General features: G+C 46.3%; 13 protein-coding genes across 13 annotated transcripts; 6 read left to right on the top strand and 7 right to left on the bottom strand.

The window, feature by feature from the left end:
- Positions 1–180: 180 nt before the first annotated feature.
- Bathy05g01280 (predicted protein) lies at positions 181–1,140 on the top strand (the record flags this gene model as incomplete). The annotated part of the gene is made up of 1 exon (XM_007513074.1): positions 181–1,140. The coding sequence occupies one exon, from the start codon at positions 181–183 to the stop codon at positions 1,138–1,140; it is 960 nt and encodes a 319-aa protein (XP_007513136.1).
- A 99-nt stretch (positions 1,141–1,239) lies between these two features.
- On the top strand, positions 1,240–1,818 carry Bathy05g01270 (predicted protein; the record flags this gene model as incomplete). Its single annotated transcript, XM_007512963.1, has 1 exon — positions 1,240–1,818. One exon carries the CDS (start codon positions 1,240–1,242, stop codon positions 1,816–1,818), a length of 579 nt encoding a protein of 192 aa, XP_007513025.1.
- A 462-nt stretch (positions 1,819–2,280) lies between these two features.
- Positions 2,281–3,441, bottom strand: Bathy05g01260 (predicted protein; the record flags this gene model as incomplete). The annotated part of the gene is made up of 1 exon (XM_007513174.1): positions 2,281–3,441. One exon carries the CDS (start codon positions 3,439–3,441, stop codon positions 2,281–2,283), a length of 1,161 nt encoding a protein of 386 aa, XP_007513236.1.
- Positions 3,442–3,837: 396 nt separating this feature from the next.
- On the bottom strand, positions 3,838–4,050 carry Bathy05g01250 (unknown protein; the record flags this gene model as incomplete). Its single annotated transcript, XM_007513073.1, has 1 exon — positions 3,838–4,050. One exon carries the CDS (start codon positions 4,048–4,050, stop codon positions 3,838–3,840), a length of 213 nt encoding a protein of 70 aa, XP_007513135.1.
- A 282-nt stretch (positions 4,051–4,332) lies between these two features.
- On the top strand, positions 4,333–5,472 carry Bathy05g01240 (thioredoxin; the record flags this gene model as incomplete). The annotated part of the gene is made up of 1 exon (XM_007512859.1): positions 4,333–5,472. One exon carries the CDS (start codon positions 4,333–4,335, stop codon positions 5,470–5,472), a length of 1,140 nt encoding a protein of 379 aa, XP_007512921.1.
- Positions 5,473–5,579: 107 nt separating this feature from the next.
- Bathy05g01230 (predicted protein) lies at positions 5,580–6,440 on the bottom strand (the record flags this gene model as incomplete). The annotated part of the gene is made up of 1 exon (XM_007512950.1): positions 5,580–6,440. The coding sequence occupies one exon, from the start codon at positions 6,438–6,440 to the stop codon at positions 5,580–5,582; it is 861 nt and encodes a 286-aa protein (XP_007513012.1).
- A 437-nt stretch (positions 6,441–6,877) lies between these two features.
- Bathy05g01220 (predicted protein) lies at positions 6,878–9,481 on the top strand (the record flags this gene model as incomplete). The annotated part of the gene is made up of 1 exon (XM_007513112.1): positions 6,878–9,481. The coding sequence occupies one exon, from the start codon at positions 6,878–6,880 to the stop codon at positions 9,479–9,481; it is 2,604 nt and encodes an 867-aa protein (XP_007513174.1).
- Positions 9,482–9,596: 115 nt separating this feature from the next.
- Positions 9,597–11,096, bottom strand: Bathy05g01210 (predicted protein; the record flags this gene model as incomplete). The annotated part of the gene is made up of 1 exon (XM_007512957.1): positions 9,597–11,096. One exon carries the CDS (start codon positions 11,094–11,096, stop codon positions 9,597–9,599), a length of 1,500 nt encoding a protein of 499 aa, XP_007513019.1.
- Positions 11,097–11,322: 226 nt separating this feature from the next.
- Positions 11,323–11,985, top strand: Bathy05g01200 (Ankyrin repeat domain-containing protein 39; the record flags this gene model as incomplete). Its single annotated transcript, XM_007513083.1, has 1 exon — positions 11,323–11,985. One exon carries the CDS (start codon positions 11,323–11,325, stop codon positions 11,983–11,985), a length of 663 nt encoding a protein of 220 aa, XP_007513145.1.
- Positions 11,986–12,058: 73 nt separating this feature from the next.
- Bathy05g01190 lies at positions 12,059–12,892 on the bottom strand (the record flags this gene model as incomplete). The annotated part of the gene is made up of 1 exon (XM_007513245.1): positions 12,059–12,892. One exon carries the CDS (start codon positions 12,890–12,892, stop codon positions 12,059–12,061), a length of 834 nt encoding a protein of 277 aa, XP_007513307.1.
- A 645-nt stretch (positions 12,893–13,537) lies between these two features.
- Bathy05g01180 (40S ribosomal protein S12) lies at positions 13,538–13,900 on the top strand (the record flags this gene model as incomplete). Its single annotated transcript, XM_007513008.1, has 1 exon — positions 13,538–13,900. One exon carries the CDS (start codon positions 13,538–13,540, stop codon positions 13,898–13,900), a length of 363 nt encoding a protein of 120 aa, XP_007513070.1.
- A 212-nt stretch (positions 13,901–14,112) lies between these two features.
- Bathy05g01170 (short-chain dehydrogenase/reductase SDR) lies at positions 14,113–14,895 on the bottom strand (the record flags this gene model as incomplete). The annotated part of the gene is made up of 1 exon (XM_007512861.1): positions 14,113–14,895. One exon carries the CDS (start codon positions 14,893–14,895, stop codon positions 14,113–14,115), a length of 783 nt encoding a protein of 260 aa, XP_007512923.1.
- Positions 14,896–15,008: 113 nt separating this feature from the next.
- Positions 15,009–16,145, bottom strand: Bathy05g01160 (unknown protein; the record flags this gene model as incomplete). Its single annotated transcript, XM_007513047.1, has 1 exon — positions 15,009–16,145. One exon carries the CDS (start codon positions 16,143–16,145, stop codon positions 15,009–15,011), a length of 1,137 nt encoding a protein of 378 aa, XP_007513109.1.
- Positions 16,146–16,231: the final 86 nt, after the last annotated feature.

Genomic DNA, 16,231 nt, shown 5'->3' with positions numbered 1-16,231 from the left:
GGAAGAGATTCCGGCAAACAAAAAAGAAGAAAAAGTAAAAAAAACGCTCGCTTTTAGGGGAGAGAAAAAAAGACAAATCATCAACGAACGACGACGACGACACAGCGAGAAAGGAAGGAAGGCATCATCGATCGCGATCGATCGATCGATCGATCGATAATAGCTAGATAAATAATAGGCATGAAGACAGCAACGACGAATTCAGAGAAGAAGAAGAAGAAGAAGAAGAAGAAAAATGATGTCGAGCAGGAGGAGGAGGAGTTTGAACGCATCAATCCTCTGAGAAGAAGAGGACGAGAGAGAGCGCGATCTCGACCTTATGACGACGATATTGATGATGCACAGAGAGGCAGACAAACGAGCACTTCATCTTCGTCTTCCTCCTCTGACGACGATGATGATACGAGTGATGATGACGATGATGACACCGATAAAAATAAAGCGGCTGATGATATACTCTTAGAAAATTCCAGACGCATGCGGTTCAACGACATTCGACGAAAGCGAGAGTTATTCACGCAAGTCGAGCGAGAGCGAGATACGCTGATACGAATCCAACGAGAGAAGGAAATGAGAGTGTATTTGGACCAAGAAATGGTTGAAATGAAGAAGAAATTAACGATAGAGAGCGCTTTGAACGAAGAAGAAGACGAGGAGAGAATAAGAAACGCGGAGATGGCGGCTGAAACGTTGTGTAAATATTTAGACGACGCGGAATGTTTTACCAGACAGGATATCGACTGGGACGATCACGAACGAAAATGGACAGAGTTTGATACTGCGAGTACTTACAGAGGAGGAGGAAAGGCAGGAGAAGAACAAAAGACGATTACAATAAGCAACGTTCCGTGGCCACCATCGGAAGATATTTTGCAGCACATGGCTGCGTTTGAGATGCGCCAAAAACAGGAAGAAGGAGAAGAAGAGTTGGAGCCGGGTAAGGGCGCCCAAAGAAAAGTAGCCGCGGCTGAGAAGATTTATAAGAAAGCGTTCAGACGCGCTAATTTACGATGGCACCCGGATAAATTCACCGCAAAATACGGTAAATATCTGGACGAAAGCGATCGAGTCGCCATCTTAGCGAGAGTGGAAGAAATTTCCATGACTGTTAATAGTTCGTACGAACAGTTGATGTTTTAAGAAGTCTTCGTCGTATCTTTTTCTTTTTCCAATCTCCAAAAAATACTCGCACGTCGTCTTCAATAAACGCACACGCTCGCGCACATCTTCTTTAAAAGCATGAGTTCGCGCCTCCTTCAAGAGTTCAAGAAGCTGCAGAGAGATGAGACGAGCGTGGTCGATGAAGTTTGCTTATTTCCGCACGATAACGTGTGCTGTTGGAGGATGAAAATGAGAGACTTTGTAGAAGACACATCAGATGCGCAACTCTTAAGAGAAGACCTGGCAGAACTGAAGAGACGCTTTGGAGGAGACGGCAAAATACACATGGAATTGAATTTCAGCTCGAGATACCCGGTCGAGCCACCGATGATTCGCGTCGTTTCGCCAAGGATGTTGCAATATACCGGGAACGTCACGATCGGAGGAGCTGTATGCTCGGAGTTTCTTCTTGCAGGGGGAAAGTACGATCCCGACTTCGAAATATCTGAAATAATGCGAATGGTTCGATTGAACATGCTCACCGCCCCAAAAGTGGTCGTTACCACACAATTTGGCCCCGGAGGAAGAGCGGGGCCGTTGCGAGTGGACCTTAACGGCCGAGATCATCTAGGAAGTCCACTGAGAGAGTATTCGCGCACATCGGCAGAGTCGAGTCTTCGTCGAGCGATAGCGCACCACCAAGAGAATGGATGGTGATATTTGGAGCATAAAGACTTCAGAGAAAAACACAAATACTAGATAAATCAATGAATAGGAACACAGGGTTGCACGCAAATTAATATTACAACATGTGGGCGTTGGTTTTCAAACTATGTTTCCTTTTTTTTCGCTTCCATAATATTTGCTCATTTACACAAAATCATACACTCTCTTCTCGCTTCTTCTCTCTCACTCTTTCTCTCACTTAAAATCTCTCTCTCTCTCTCTCTCTCTCTCTCTCTCACTCTCTCTCACTCACTCTTCTCAGACGCGATAGCCGTATCTTTCTAATATACAAAATAAATTTCGATTTTTATACAATCGTTTCACCTCTCGCTCATCACAAAAACTCTCTCACTTCTCTCTCATACTCTCTCTCTCTCTCTCAAACTTATACACATTTATATTATTAATTTCAGTACCATTGGTACTACGAGTACTATTATCATGTTGTACTCTTCAAGGTTCCACCGCTGCATTGGTCGATGCAGGCACTGGAATACTCTTTTGCGGCAAAGGTGTTGCTCCCAGCCATTCCGTTCTCGACGGGTACCCAGCAACCGGTCGGTATAAACCAGCCGCGTCGACTGGAGAATCCCGGCCTTGGTACGAAGTAAACGAATCCGACACCTTCATCCGAGCAGCATCGGGTCCTCCACCTTTGATCTTTTCCTTCGTTTCTGCCGTAGATTGCGTTTCCGCGGACTGCGAACTCGGTCGCAGAATCCCCATCACCGCTGGATTTTGGCCCGACAACAGCATGTTGTATTGCGCGGTCCACATGGAAGGATGAATCCCGGCAGCCATCGCCGACGCCATTGCCATTTGCTGCTGTTGTTGATACGCAACCGAATTGCGCTGCATTTGTGCCATCCAATCATTCATGTTTTGTTGTTGTTGAGAGGGATCCATGGGTGGAAACATTGACATTTCTGTCGGCGAAGCGGCGTGCGGAGGCACGAACGAGTGCGTCGGCGCAAACATTGGATTGTAGTAGTACGGACTCGTCATTGGAATCGTCTGCGGCGGCGACTGAGCGCCGTAAAATTGGCCCGCAATCGGATGGCCGTTCGCATACTCCTTTTGTTCCTGAAGAAACCTTTGATGTTGTTGTTGTTGCTGCTGCTGTTGCAAAATCGCCGAATCGTTTTGTTTTTGTTGTCTCTGTTGCTTTGTCGTGTCATTTTTCTGTTGTCTCGCGTCGTGCGTCAAAACCATGTCCGCTAACGTTCGCATTGACTCCTCCTCGCGCGAATTGAGTTTATCGTTCTGTGATCCTTTGGTGTTCCCGTTATTCTTCAACATCTTCGTCAACGACGACGACGTCGCGTTGTTGTTGCTCCCCTTACTCCCCTTGGCCAAAGCTGCAGTCGCGATAGTTGCATCGGATCCACCATTTTGCGATCCTCCGGACATTTGTTGCGCCACAAACGTCGTCGCTCCATCTCCATGCCCTTGCTGAATATCAAACAAACTCGCTCTTCGTTTCCTTTTTTGCGTATTTTGTTGTCGTATGAAATATTTCTGCGCGTGCGAAGCTACTTGCGTCGGCGTCCTCGTTTGCACAAAGTGTCTCGATATCCCGCGCCAATCGCCTTTGCCTAACGAGTTCAAGCCCATCAGAAACGATCTGTGTTCTTCTTCCGTCCAGGAAACGCCTGATGATGAGAAATGATGTGAGAAATTTTCGTGTTGGTGAGTTTCAGTTTGAAAAAAAATTCCTCTTCGTCGTGAGCCTCTCGTTCAGTCGGTTTGCCTCTCAGTCATCGTAAGCCACTCGCTCGCTGGAAAAAGTCGAAACGACACGCCGAAAAGTCAACTTTTTCCAGCGAGAAAAAATCTAAAACGAGCGACGGATACGAACAGACGTGGGTGGAGGAAAAAATAGATAAAGAATTAACGCGCGCGGGCGGGACGCGCGCGACGCGAACGGCAAAAACGAGGACAGATCTGTTCTCGAACCGTCTTTGTTTCTCGTGCGCGGGAAAACGAGCGTCTCGATCCGCGCGCGCGAGGCTACGCATAAAAGAACGTACCTTTCTTTCTTTCGGTTGTTGTTTTTAAATTCTCATTGTTCGCTTGAAGCGCTGGAGAAGGCACCACGTTAGTGTCGGATTCGTACCCCAACGTGTTCGGTTTGTGCAAGCTCGCTTGCGCGTTTAACTTGTTCTTGTTGAACTCCTCGCTCGAGGAGGACTTTTTAAACCCGTCCGGGCGTTTAGCAGCCATTACGTATCCTCACGCGCCTTCGACCGAGAACAATCGATCTCCCCTTTATGAGTAAAATTACTTCTTGGTCGTCTTAACGTGAGAACGAAAACTCTTTTTATTCGTCTTTGTGAATTTTCACCGCGCGCGCTTCTTCAAGTACAAAGAACCTGATCGCGACGCGTGCGATGTAAAATTTATGCGAGAATATACTCTCACTCTCAAACTCTTCGCTCGTTTTTGATTGTATGTGTTCGCGAGCGCGTGTTTTGATGCAGTCAAGTTATGAGGACACGGTGGAAAATGGCGCGAGAGAGGAAAAAAAAAGATATTCCAGAGTCCAACCAAAAAAGAAGGAAAAAAGAAAATATCTTCGACATTTGGTCCACTTTTTCCTCTTTTTCAGAGGAAAAAAAGGTAAAACTCATCCATTTTTGGATCGATCGCGCGACGCTTCATTTTTTCTTTGTTGTTGTGTTGTCTTGGTTTTGTTGTTTGTGGCGGGAAAAAATCAACCGACCGAGAATGAAGAGACGAGAGAGAGGAGAGAGAGGAAAAGAAAACTTTACACGACACCATCGTCGTCAGTCACAATCGCGGGACTCATTGGAGAGCAACAAACAGCACCAGAAGCATCAGATGATGATGACAATGACGAGGAACAGGACGACGACGACGACGACGAAGAAGACAATGCGTTTTCTTCTTCTCGCGTTTCTTCTGTGTTTCTGTTTCGCGACCACTTTCGCGTTTGGAGAAGAACCACAATCAAAACAACAACAACAACAACCGAAACTAGGATTACCGAACGGTGAAGTCATCGAACTCAACGATAGTAATTTTGATAAGTACGTCAACAAAGGAACTGCCGAGCAGTTGCCGGTGATAATAGACGTCTACGCGACGTGGTGCGTTCACTGCAAACAGTTAGAGCCGGTCTGGCGAGAACTCGCGCGAGAGTTACAATCGGAAGTGTACGTGGGGAAAATCGACGGGGAGAAAGAGCGCGCGTTAGCGAATCGATTGAGCGCGAACAAAGGGTTTCCGACGATTATCTTGCTGCACCAGAATAAAATGCGCTTTTATTCAGGCGAGCGAAGCGTGGAGAAGTTGACGCACTTTTGCCGAAAAGGTTGGAGAGAGGTGAAACCAGAACCGTGGCACAAGACGGCGAATAACTGGTTCGGACAGATTTTTGGGTTGGTGCACAAAGTGCCCGGCGTATTGAAAGGCATGTATTCGCAATTCTCAAAGGATTACTCGGACACGCAGATTTTGTTCATGGCGTTGTCAGTACCCGTGGTGAGCGGAATGTTGTTGATTTGGGTGGCGGATGCGATTACGGTGCGAAGAACAGTTTCTAGATCTAGACGGTACGTCGCCGAACAAGAATTGATAAGGAGACGCGCAGCGCAAGCCGCAGCTCACCCGCACGCGGAGTAGAAGAAAACGTATTCATACCAGTTTAATGCATCAACGCACATTATCATTTTCAACTTTACACAGTATAAATAATTATTTTTCTCTATTACTGGGTACGCTATTTGTGGCTACTTATACTCGAAGCCTCTTTCCGACTCGCTCGCTCTCCACAACAACGCCGAGTATATGTTCGCTAAAGCGTGTCCACAAATTGGCACGAACAAGTCCCCGTCGGCGAGATATTCACACGTCGCCCCGTATAAAATCCCAACCGTAGCCGCCCACACCGCGAAGGAGACTTTTCTTTCGCCGCTGATGTGCAAAGCGCCGAAAACCGTGCCCGCGACCAAGACGCCCACCGCCCCTCCGCCCAACGCGGGCATTAAAGCCCCGCGAAAGAGCATTTCCTCCGCCAAAGCGGGGTACGCCGCGCAAAACAAAACGTCTGGAAACTCTAAATTCGTCAAAACTTGTTTATTCGAATCATTCGTTTCCTTCCTGAAATCCTCCGATGCGGACATAAAAGCGACTCTCCCCGCCGTCACGCCAACCGCCAACGCGGACGCTAAACACGCATGCTTCCAATCCACGCCGTCTTTAATCAAACCGAGCGTCAGTGGATTCATCTCCGCGAGTTTCGGAACGACAAATCGTGCTCCTAACCCGAGCATTAAAATCAACGTCGACGTCGACGTGCACGAAGCCACCACGTCGTCTCTGCTCGGAATCACCAAAGACGACGAGCTCGTCGAAGCTTCGTTCATCGTTCTCGCTTCTTGAGACTCTCTTCGTCTCTTTTCTACCACGTCGTTGTACGTCTCTTTGTTCACTTTTCGTTTCTTTGGTTTCTGTAATTTGAAATTGACGTTGTTGTTGTTGTTGTTATTATTATTGCTGCTCTCCATCGTCGTCTCCTCTTCCTTTTCGTCGTTCTCCGACGATAAATTCATCTCACTCTTTTCCACCGTGTTCAAAGTCGTCGTCGTCATCTCTCTTTCCATCTTTCTTCTTTCTTTTCTATTCGCAGGTTTTGAAGAAGAAGAGGAAGAAGAGGAAGAAGATGCCCGCACGACCCTCAAGACCGGGACGCCTCGCAATGCAAACATTATTTATATATATATTATTATTACACGTGTGGGATGGTATTGTCTCTCGCAGAGAATAGAATGCACACGTGTCCTGGATATGATGAGGAAAGTAGAACTGCGGTGTGATGAGAGAAGAAAAAAAAAGCTGAAAAAGGAGCGGCAGCACAAAAAAAGCATACAAACTCTTTACCCCACACCCGCAATCAAATCAATTTGAAGATGATGAACAGGATGAGGAAGAGAAGCAACAGAGACTACTGATTTAGTGGCATCATTCATTCATCGCGGAAGAAGAAGAACGAGGAGATTCGAATACTCACAATTATTGAGAGATAAAAATGGATTTCTGGTTTAACAACAACAGCAACATAAACAACGAGGAGGAGGATTTGGAGAATGAGAAGACGGAAGAAAATTCTTTATCAGATGTAGATTTCCAGTCGCCGATAAAACCGTCTCCGCCTGTGCGAGAGGAGAAGAAGAGAGGTGAAGAAGCGGAAGAAGAAGAAGAAGAAGAAGAAGAACATCGTCTTCGTCGCCGGAGCGTTTTGTCGCCGACGACGACGACCTCGACGACGAGTTATTCATACAATTCGAGCCCAGAGGAGACGACTTCTTCGAGCGAGTTTTTGTCGAAGAAGAAGAAGAACGACGACGACGATAACCAAGGAGGAGGAGGAGGAAAATTGAACAGAAGATTATCGACAGAAAAATATATGCTCAAGAAAGAAAGCTATGTTATCTCTGATGATGATGATGATGATGATGATGCGGGAATATTGCGCGACGACGAGGAAGGGATGCGCTCCTCGATACTCTACGAAAATCCAGATCACACGCTCGTGGAAGAAGATGAAGAAGAAGAAGAAGAAGAAGAAGAAGAAGAAGAGGAAGAGGAAACAGTAGAAGTAGAAGTAGAAGAGAGTAAAGAAAAAGAAAAGAAGAGCGAAAGCAAGAAGAAGAAGAAGATGACTCGCGTGGAGAGGCTGCGAGAGTATTTCAAGCTTCCGTCGGACGAGGAGCTGTTGGACGAATTCCTTTGCGCGTTGCACAAGAAAATTTTGTTGCAAGGACGGATGTACGTCTTCAACAATTTCGTGTGTTTCTATTCGAGCGTGTTCGGATATCAAAAGCAGAAACGCATTCCGTTCAAAGATGTGACGCTCATGGAAAAAGCGAAAACGGCGGGTATTTTCAACAACGCGCTTTATATTGTGCACAAAGGCGGGAAGAGAGAATTTTTCACGAGTTTTATTTTCCCGGAAAAAGTGTTCAAGTTTCTCGAACAGCAGTGGAGAACGAGTAGTGATTACGGTAGACTCTTCAGAGGACATCGAGGGCACCATTCCATGGACTTTGACGCGACGTTGAGACGGAGGGAGGAACAACAAATGCTCGCGCAACTCGGAGATTCCGATCAATCCGATACGGAGGATAACTCCGAGGAGAGGAAAATAATCAACATGCTCGGCAATCAAAGCTTGACGAATACGCCAGTTCTGGATTCAGAGCTCACGCACGAACAAATGAAATCACTCAGGATACGAAGAAGAACGGGCGAACGTCGCGAATCTGTGGAAGATAACACCGATGATCTGAGTTCAAACAATACCGCGGCTACCGGAGAGAATACTGTTGAGGAAAACGAAGCCACTTCCGAGAAGAGACGCGCGAGAACGTCAGATTCCATCACTGATAAAGAGGAAGAAGAAACAGAAAAAGGAGGAGAGAATAGAGAAGAAGTTGAGAACGAAATTGAATCCGATGACTTTGGCGAGATACCGAGTATCCAAACGTTGCCTGAAGTTGATGGGAAAGACGAGAGCGCGAGAATACCCGATGAATACGGTAAAGCATTGGTGAGCGCAAAATTCGATTGCACCCCCAAAGAATTCTTCAAAGCGTGCTTTTCAAACTCGGCGACGAACACGTTCTTTCTCGCGCAATCAAAAGCGTCTGGTCAGACGAATTTCTCGTGCACGGAGTGGGCAAAACACTCTCATTATGGGTTTTCACGGGACGTTAAATTTGTCGCACCGGTAAATTCAACTTTCGGTCCTAAAGAGACGCGATGCGTGCAGACGCAAACGTATAAACTCTACCCGGACGATAATTTAATTATTGGTTACTCGCAAGTTCAACTCGATATCCCGTACGGAGATTACTTCTCCGTGGAATCCAAATGGAATTGCGTTCCGCTTTTCACCGAGGGCGATCGTAAAATGAACGGATGCGAAGTTACGTTTCACGTCCACGTTTTGTTTGAAAAATATACGTATTTACAGTCTGTGATTCAATCGTCGGTACTCTCGGAGACCAAAGAAAGTGCCGAAGTGTTCTTGAACGCCGCTAAAGACGTATTAAACAACAGTTCGAATAGTAAAAGTAGTGCAATGTCCGAAGAGAAAAGCGCGACGTTCTTGGAAAGGTTGTCGAAACGATTTTCGATCGACGTGACCAAGGTGAAAATCCCAGAAGGTTCGCGCGATGCCGTTTTTAGCATGCTCTATCCGTCAGTAGGAAAAGATTCGGACGATACCATGCAGCCAGCTTCAACAACTACGCACCAGACCACTACTTCTTTGTCCACGCAGAAAAATACAAAGGATAAGCTCGTATCCGGCGCGCGGCGCACGAAGGAACTGGCGATGAAATTCTTCGGGTTGTTTACGTTTCAGAATTTGTTGATGTTTGTGCTCTTTGTAGTCGTAGCGTGGACGCTCTTAGCGATGTGCGCGAGTTGTGCACAAAAGCTCTGGTACGTCGCGAAGTATCCGTTCGTTGTTGTGTTTGGAGATAGCGACGCAAACTTGGAAAAATATTGGAAACGTCGAATTACAATTTTGACGCAAGAGCTCGGCGCTCTCGAACGAAAAGTTCAGTTAGTAAGCAAAGAAATAACGTTCGCGAAGCAAAGCTTGAAAGAAGCCTCGGGCTCGTAAACAAACATAGCTATATAATATAAAAGCATCTATGTAGCAGTCATTATTTGTGTATGAAATATGTATCGCGCATTTCTACAATCAGCAGCATCCCCATAAAAAAACAACTAAGGCTTCAAAGCACGCGGGCGTTCAAGATGTCTCGGTATAACAAACGCATGAAAAAAGTCGTCTCGTCCGGGTTCGCCACCCATAAAATCGACGCCGATTCTCTCACTTTACTGTCGTTACCGGTTAGCGTAAATCTATCCCCTACGTGTAAAGTTTGTGATCCTTTCACCTTCAAGTGTTTCATGAGCGCTTGCAAACCGATGTGCTTGTTTCCTACGTCTACAAACACGTCGTTACCTCCGTTGAACGCACAAAACGGAATATCCGATGTCGACAACTCCGCTTGCGCAGCTAACGCCAACTCTTCGAGATTTTCGTAGATAGTATCCGTGGTTGGGATGACACCGACCGCGTATTCTTTACGCATAACGTCGCAGTCTACGCCTAAATATCTCGAGTATCTCGTCAAGAAAATCTCCGCTCTGTCCAAAAAAGCTTGCAAATCCTTCCCTTCTCTCCATCCGTACTGCTCTACGGTCGCCCATTCCTCGTTTGGCACGAATTGAAGCCCATAAGTTTCGTTCACGTTCAACAAATAGTTGCATTCGCCACCCATGACGTGGAAATACTTCGTGATGTTTGGCGGTAACTTTTGCTTTTTGAACTGGTCCAACAAACCTCTGGTTCTTTCCTCAAACTTCTCCGGCTGCCCTGGATATCCCGCCGCGGTAACAATAGCGACGTGAATTCCTAACTCCATCAGCTGAATAATCTTATCAATCATTTTATTGTCGTCTTCGAAATGTTTCCCGTCTTGATACAAGGTCCCGTCAGCGTCGAAAGTAACCAGCCTCACGTCCTTCGCCGAGACGTGCACCTGCGCTATGTTCAAAATATGTCTGATCTCCGCAAAGTTCGGCAAAACGTACTGTCTCTTCGTCAAATGCGAAAACTCGTCGTACTCTTTCAACGCTTTCGTAAGCGGTAACGAGTGGAAAAAGTATCCAACCTGTGGGACCATTTTGTGCAATCTCGTGAACTGTCTGCGTTCTTTCGGGAGTTGCAGCGTTTCATCGATCCATCCTTCTACTTTTAGCATAACCTCTTCCGTCGTGTGCGTCTTGTGCATTTCGACCATGAACTCAATCAAAGCGTCTTGCTCTTTTAATCTACCTTTCCTTCTCAAAACGGTCGAGTCCGTGAGCGATCCAGCTCGTGGTAAGTCGTTCGATCTCACTTGTCTCTTTATCAACTCTCTCATGTATTGCGCAGCTCTGCCCATTTTCTCCTCGTCCGTGGATTGTAACACTTCTTCGTTTTGCTCTCCTTCTTTCATCGGCATGAACTGCTTGTAATCGTACTCTCCTCCTCCGTTATCGTTATTCTTATTAGAAGAAGAGGAGGATATCGCCGCTACTCGATGATGATGATGATGATGTCTTCCTCTTTGCTTTTGATGATGATGAGTGGTAAACACATTTTTTGAATCTCTTTTCGACGACGTCGTCGTTTTTATCATCATCATCATCATCGACGACGACGACGAAGAAGAGGACGACGCCATCTTCATCATCGAGCAGAGATGAGAGAAGCGCGAAAGATATATTCTTCACGCGCACAAAAACACTCTCTCTCTTTTCTCGTCTTCTGCCGAATATAACTACTAATTGTGTGAAGTGTCGTTAAATCGAATATCCTCAAAAGGATTCCTCCTTTTTCATCAAATTTCGTGTGTTTTTTGCATTTTTTTTACTGAATTTTTCTCTGCACTCCTTGAAACCACCACGAGAATGCAGATGATGAATAGAAACAACAACAACAACAACATCTATTGTCAATTTACGTCGACGACGATCGCAAACGGGGGAAATCACCCGCCCGAGTGCAAGTGCTACTCACGAATTTTATCGTCCTACGATCAATCTTTAGAGGAACTCAAGTTCCAAAAGTCCGCGTGTCATTTCGCGCAGATTGGAAACGTCGAGAAACTGAAACAGTTATTGGAGAACGATTGCGAGCGATGGACAAACTCCATCGACACTCAACTGAGCGGATTGACGCCGTTACACTACGCGTCCAGGAACGGCCACTCGGAGTGCGTGAAGTTATTGCTGGAGAAAAAGTATGCATGCAAGGTGAACGCGAGGACGACATCGGGGAACTCGACGGCGTTGATGCGAGCGAGTGCAACTGGGGAGGCTGAAATAGTCGAAATGTTGTTGAAAGCGGGGGCGGACGCGAGCTTGAGAGATGACGATGGAGAGACCGCGTTGCATAAAGCGTACACTTTTATTCGACAGGAAAAACGACGAAATGAAGATTTTGAGGAGGAACGAAGAAAACGAGCGGAAATGAAATTTGAGAAGATTGTGAAAGCGCTCGTCGCGAATTATCCGGAAGCGACGACGGTCACGAATAGAAGAGGCGAGAAGCCTTGCGAACGAGAGATTTAGATGTAGCGAATAGAGTAGATTGAAAATTAAGCAGTGCAAGCGAAATAGAATTTAGTTATTATTCATGGTAATCTCAGCCGTCCCAGGAAAGCGTATTCATCAACGCCGTTCCAGATTGGTAAATTTCCTTCACCATCTCCATCACGTCTTCTTTGTCTTCGTCTTTGAGAAGTCTCGAAAATTTTTGCGCAAACTTATCCGGATGCCATCTCTTTGCGAGTTCCCGCTTCGCTTTTTTCCTCCCGTTTTCATCCTCAGAAAACGGACCGTGGTTAGAAATCAAGAACGTGAGTAAACCGGCTCCGGAGGATGGAAATGGGACGTCCTGAAAACGTAAAACGCGTCTTCGTTGTTTCTCGTTTTCGTTTTCATTCTCGTCGTCGCCGCGAGAGTCTTTCCATTTCTCTTCAAACAGTTTCCATTCGGTTTCCAATTCCGTCCAGCTCTTCTTTCTGGTTGAAACCGTAACATTCTTTTCTCTTCGTCTCCGCATCACCACGCTTGGCGACTGCCATTTATCGTTCTCATCACCTCCTATAGTCTCATCGTTCTCATCGTTTTTATTCTTCTTCTTCTTCACTCTCTCTCGAAAAGCCGCTCTCGGATCGAACGTCTTCTCCTCAATCTTCTTCCGCCTCCATTCGACCGCCTCTCTTCTCGCTCTGTTCCTTTCTTCTCTGCTCTTATTCTCGTTGTTGTTCTCGTCCTCCTCCTTCTTCTTCTTTTTGTTGGTGGTATCCTCTTCTTCCTGATCTGATCCGAAACGCGGAGTTACAGAATGAACGACATGCGAAGAAGAAAACGTTTGTTTTTTCGCCCGTTCGATTTCTCGCTCGATCTCTTCTATTACGAGCGCGGCGCAATTCTCACCACCGTTCTCTTCCTCCTCCTCGCGATCATCGTTCATTCTCTTCAAAAACTCTTTTGAATACGTGCGTCGTCGTGTGTATTCATTATTCAAAGGAAAACAGTAAACAACAGAGAAAAGATCACAAACAATGCGTTTTTTTTTTTTTTTTTTTTGCAGAGAGGCAGAGAGACGAATTTTGTGAGTCAGCAGGTCAGAGAGAGAGAGAGAGAAAGGGAGGCCGATGCTCAAATTTTTGCATGAAAAATTTCCGACTCGAACGTCATAACATCGAGTCGAGTGTGATATAAACACATAAGGACATAAGGACGTGTTATAAAACCCCAACAAAGAAGAAAGAAAGAAAGCAATCATGTCTGAGTGAGTAGTCGTTCTCTTCGTTTTGCTTCTCTTGTTCTCTCTCTCTCTCTCTCTCTCATGCGCGTTTCTTTTCCGAGAGAGAGAGGAGATTTCTGTCATCCTCCTTCTCTCTCTCTCTGTCTAGGTCTTTGCGCTTTCCGCATGATTTGGAATCTGATCTTTCTTTCCTTTTTCCTTTTAAATGTCTTTACGCCGAACAACAACGCTGACTGTTATCATCTTTCTTTCTTTCTTTCTCTCTCTCTTTAATGAATGCTTTATAGCGATGAAGCCGAAGAAATTGTCGAAGAAGTCGCGGTCGAAGAACCGGCTGGAGATGAACCGATGGACCTCATGAGCGCGTTGCAAATCGTGCTCAAGAAGTCCTTGGCCGAAGACGGCTTGCACAGAGGTCTCAGAGAGGCGTGCAAGACGATTGAATCCAGAAAGGCGTTGTTGTGCGTTTTGGCGCAAGACTGCGACCAAGCGGATTACACCAAGTTGATCCAAGCGTTGTGCAACGAAGCGAACGTGCACTTGGTGAGAGTGCCGTCCGCGGTGTCTCTCGGCGAGTGGGCGGGCTTGTGCAAGCTCGACGCCGAAGGCCAAGCGAGAAAGGTTGTCAAGTGCTCGTGCGTTGTCGTCTCCGATTACGGGGAGGAAACGCCGGCACTCGGCGTCTTGCAAGAATTCTTGAAGACTGCTTAATTTCGCACGTCTTTTTCCTCAAAGCGGAGTGTACGTGGGATAGCCCGAAGCGAATGCGAAAGGCGTTTGTTAGATACGTTGTTATTTACAAAACCTTATCCTTATACATGATGAATCATCGATTTTACTCTCTATATCTGCATAAACTGCTACTCCTAAAAGCTATTGCCGCTACTTTTCTTTTTATTACTAATCTAAACACGCTTTCACGTTCACAACTTTGAGAGAAAACCGCCATCGCACGTTAAGGTGGTGCCTGTCACCCAGCTCCCAGCAGATGAGGCTAAATACACAGCCGCACCACCCACATCGGATGCCCTCCCTACTCTTTTAATTAATAAGCCGTTCGCCATGATGTTATCTTTCACGTCTTTTCCATACACATCTAAACTATCCGTCATTTTCGTCGGAAAGAACCCGAGCGCGATCACGTTCACGGTTATATTCCGCGACGATAACTCGTCCGCTAACTTTCTACTCAAATGATGCAACGCCGCCTTAGACGCGTCGTAGCTGAACGTTGGAAATTTTTGGGGCTTTAGACCTGCAATTGAACCGATATTAATAATCCTAGACGGGGTTCCTCTCTTCCTTGACGAATTTTCCATCAAATCTGCAAACTCGCGGGACAACAGGAACGGGGCAACCACGTTTAAAGCGTGCGTTTTGTAAAAACCTTTCTCCGAATGCGACTCGAACGGCTCACCCCACGCGACACCACTGTTATTTATCAACACGTCTAAATACTCGTATCGACGTTTGAACTCGTTCGCGAGATTCTTACATCCATCCTCCGTGGATAAATCGGCCTGGATGAAGTCACATTTCAATCGTTTCGATATCTTTTCCCCGTCGTTTTTGTTTCTGGATGCGATGCACACGCGCGAGCCTCGCTCCAAAAACGTCTCCGTGAGCATCAATCCGACGCCTTTAGCGCCTCCGGTGATTAATACTGTCTTCCCAGAAACCGAGAATAACGGATCTTCTTTGCTCATGTGAATAGATTTGCTTTTTTATGACGCGTACAGTGACAGTTGCAAAGTTCCTGTTAGAGTGTGCAACACTATTACTACTACTTCTACTCTAAAAAAACTACTGGTAGCGTAAACTATCGTTCGCCAAACTTTCCGTCTCCGCGACCATCTTTCGTCCTTTCACCTCCAACGCTTCCTCGAACGCTCACGCTTTCGCTTTTCGAGAAATTTTTGCTGTGCTTATCGAAATCGCTCACCCAATCGACGCCGGCTTTCGAAGAGGAACTCGTTTTATTCGCGTTGGCTTTCACTTTTTGCAGCAACGAAACAATCCTTTCTTTTTGCGTCTGGTTGAATACGTCGTAATCGTGCGATACCAATAACTTTTCGACAAAATCAAAGAGTTGATCGACGATCGATTTCGCCCACATTTTCGTCCGCATCGAGCTTTCGGCGACCGCTAAACAGTCGATTAAAGCTTCGCGGATTTTCGAGTGCATTTCTTCCAATTCTCTCGCCGAGGCTGTTTCCGCCTCCAAAGCTTGCAGAGCGCACTTCAAAGCCTCCTCTTTCTCTTCTTTTGGAATGTGTTCGTTTTCCTCTATTTCCGTTTCTAATTTTCGTTTCATTACTTCCTCCGAATCTCCTTCCGAGTCTTCTTCTTTTTTCCTTTTCGGCGCCTCCTCGAACGCCTTCCTCAGACGTTTCGTCGACGCGTTCAGCGTAAACGAATCTTCGCTCGCGGCAATCTCTCGCATCGTTCGACAATACAACTCCCACGCGATCATCTCCGCGGTCACTTTCACATTCTTCCCTACGATTCCATTTTCTCTCAACTCTTCTATCGCGTCGAAGAGATTACAAAAAATCGTCGCCGTCTCTTTCTTCGACGAGAAAGAGAGGAGATACTCTTCGGAGGACTGTGGAAAATGCGAAGCCATCGCTCGTCTCATCACGAGTAAAATCTTCTTCCCGTGTTTCCGTTCCAACGCGCTCGCGTGTTCCGGTTTTGAAACCAGTTCCAAAAACGCTCGAGAGCACGTCGAAAACTTTTTCTCCACGTGTTTCGAGAGTTTCTCCAAACGGTCGTCCATCGATGATACCGACGACTTTACTCCCACTCCCTTCAGTTTTTCTTCTTCTTCGTCATCATCATCATCAAACTTCCTCTTCTTCTCGGTGTGCCTCGTCTCGTCGTCTTCTTCTTTTACGTTTACTTTCGCCTTTAAGGAGGCGGACGCCAACGGAGGCAAAGCGTCAAATAAACCCATTTTAATTTCTCTCTCTCTCTCTCTCTCCGTGGAGCAGACAGAGTGTGGTTCGTTAGAACGGGTAAACAGTTGTGTCGTCTTTGCTT

The sequence above is a fragment of the Bathycoccus prasinos genome (assembly GCF_002220235.1).
Source record: "Bathycoccus prasinos genomic : chromosome_5".
Taxonomy (NCBI): Eukaryota; Viridiplantae; Chlorophyta; class Mamiellophyceae; order Mamiellales; family Bathycoccaceae; genus Bathycoccus; species Bathycoccus prasinos.
The sequence above is the reverse complement of the archived record's forward strand: the minus strand, read 5'-3'. Positions and strand labels throughout refer to the sequence as shown.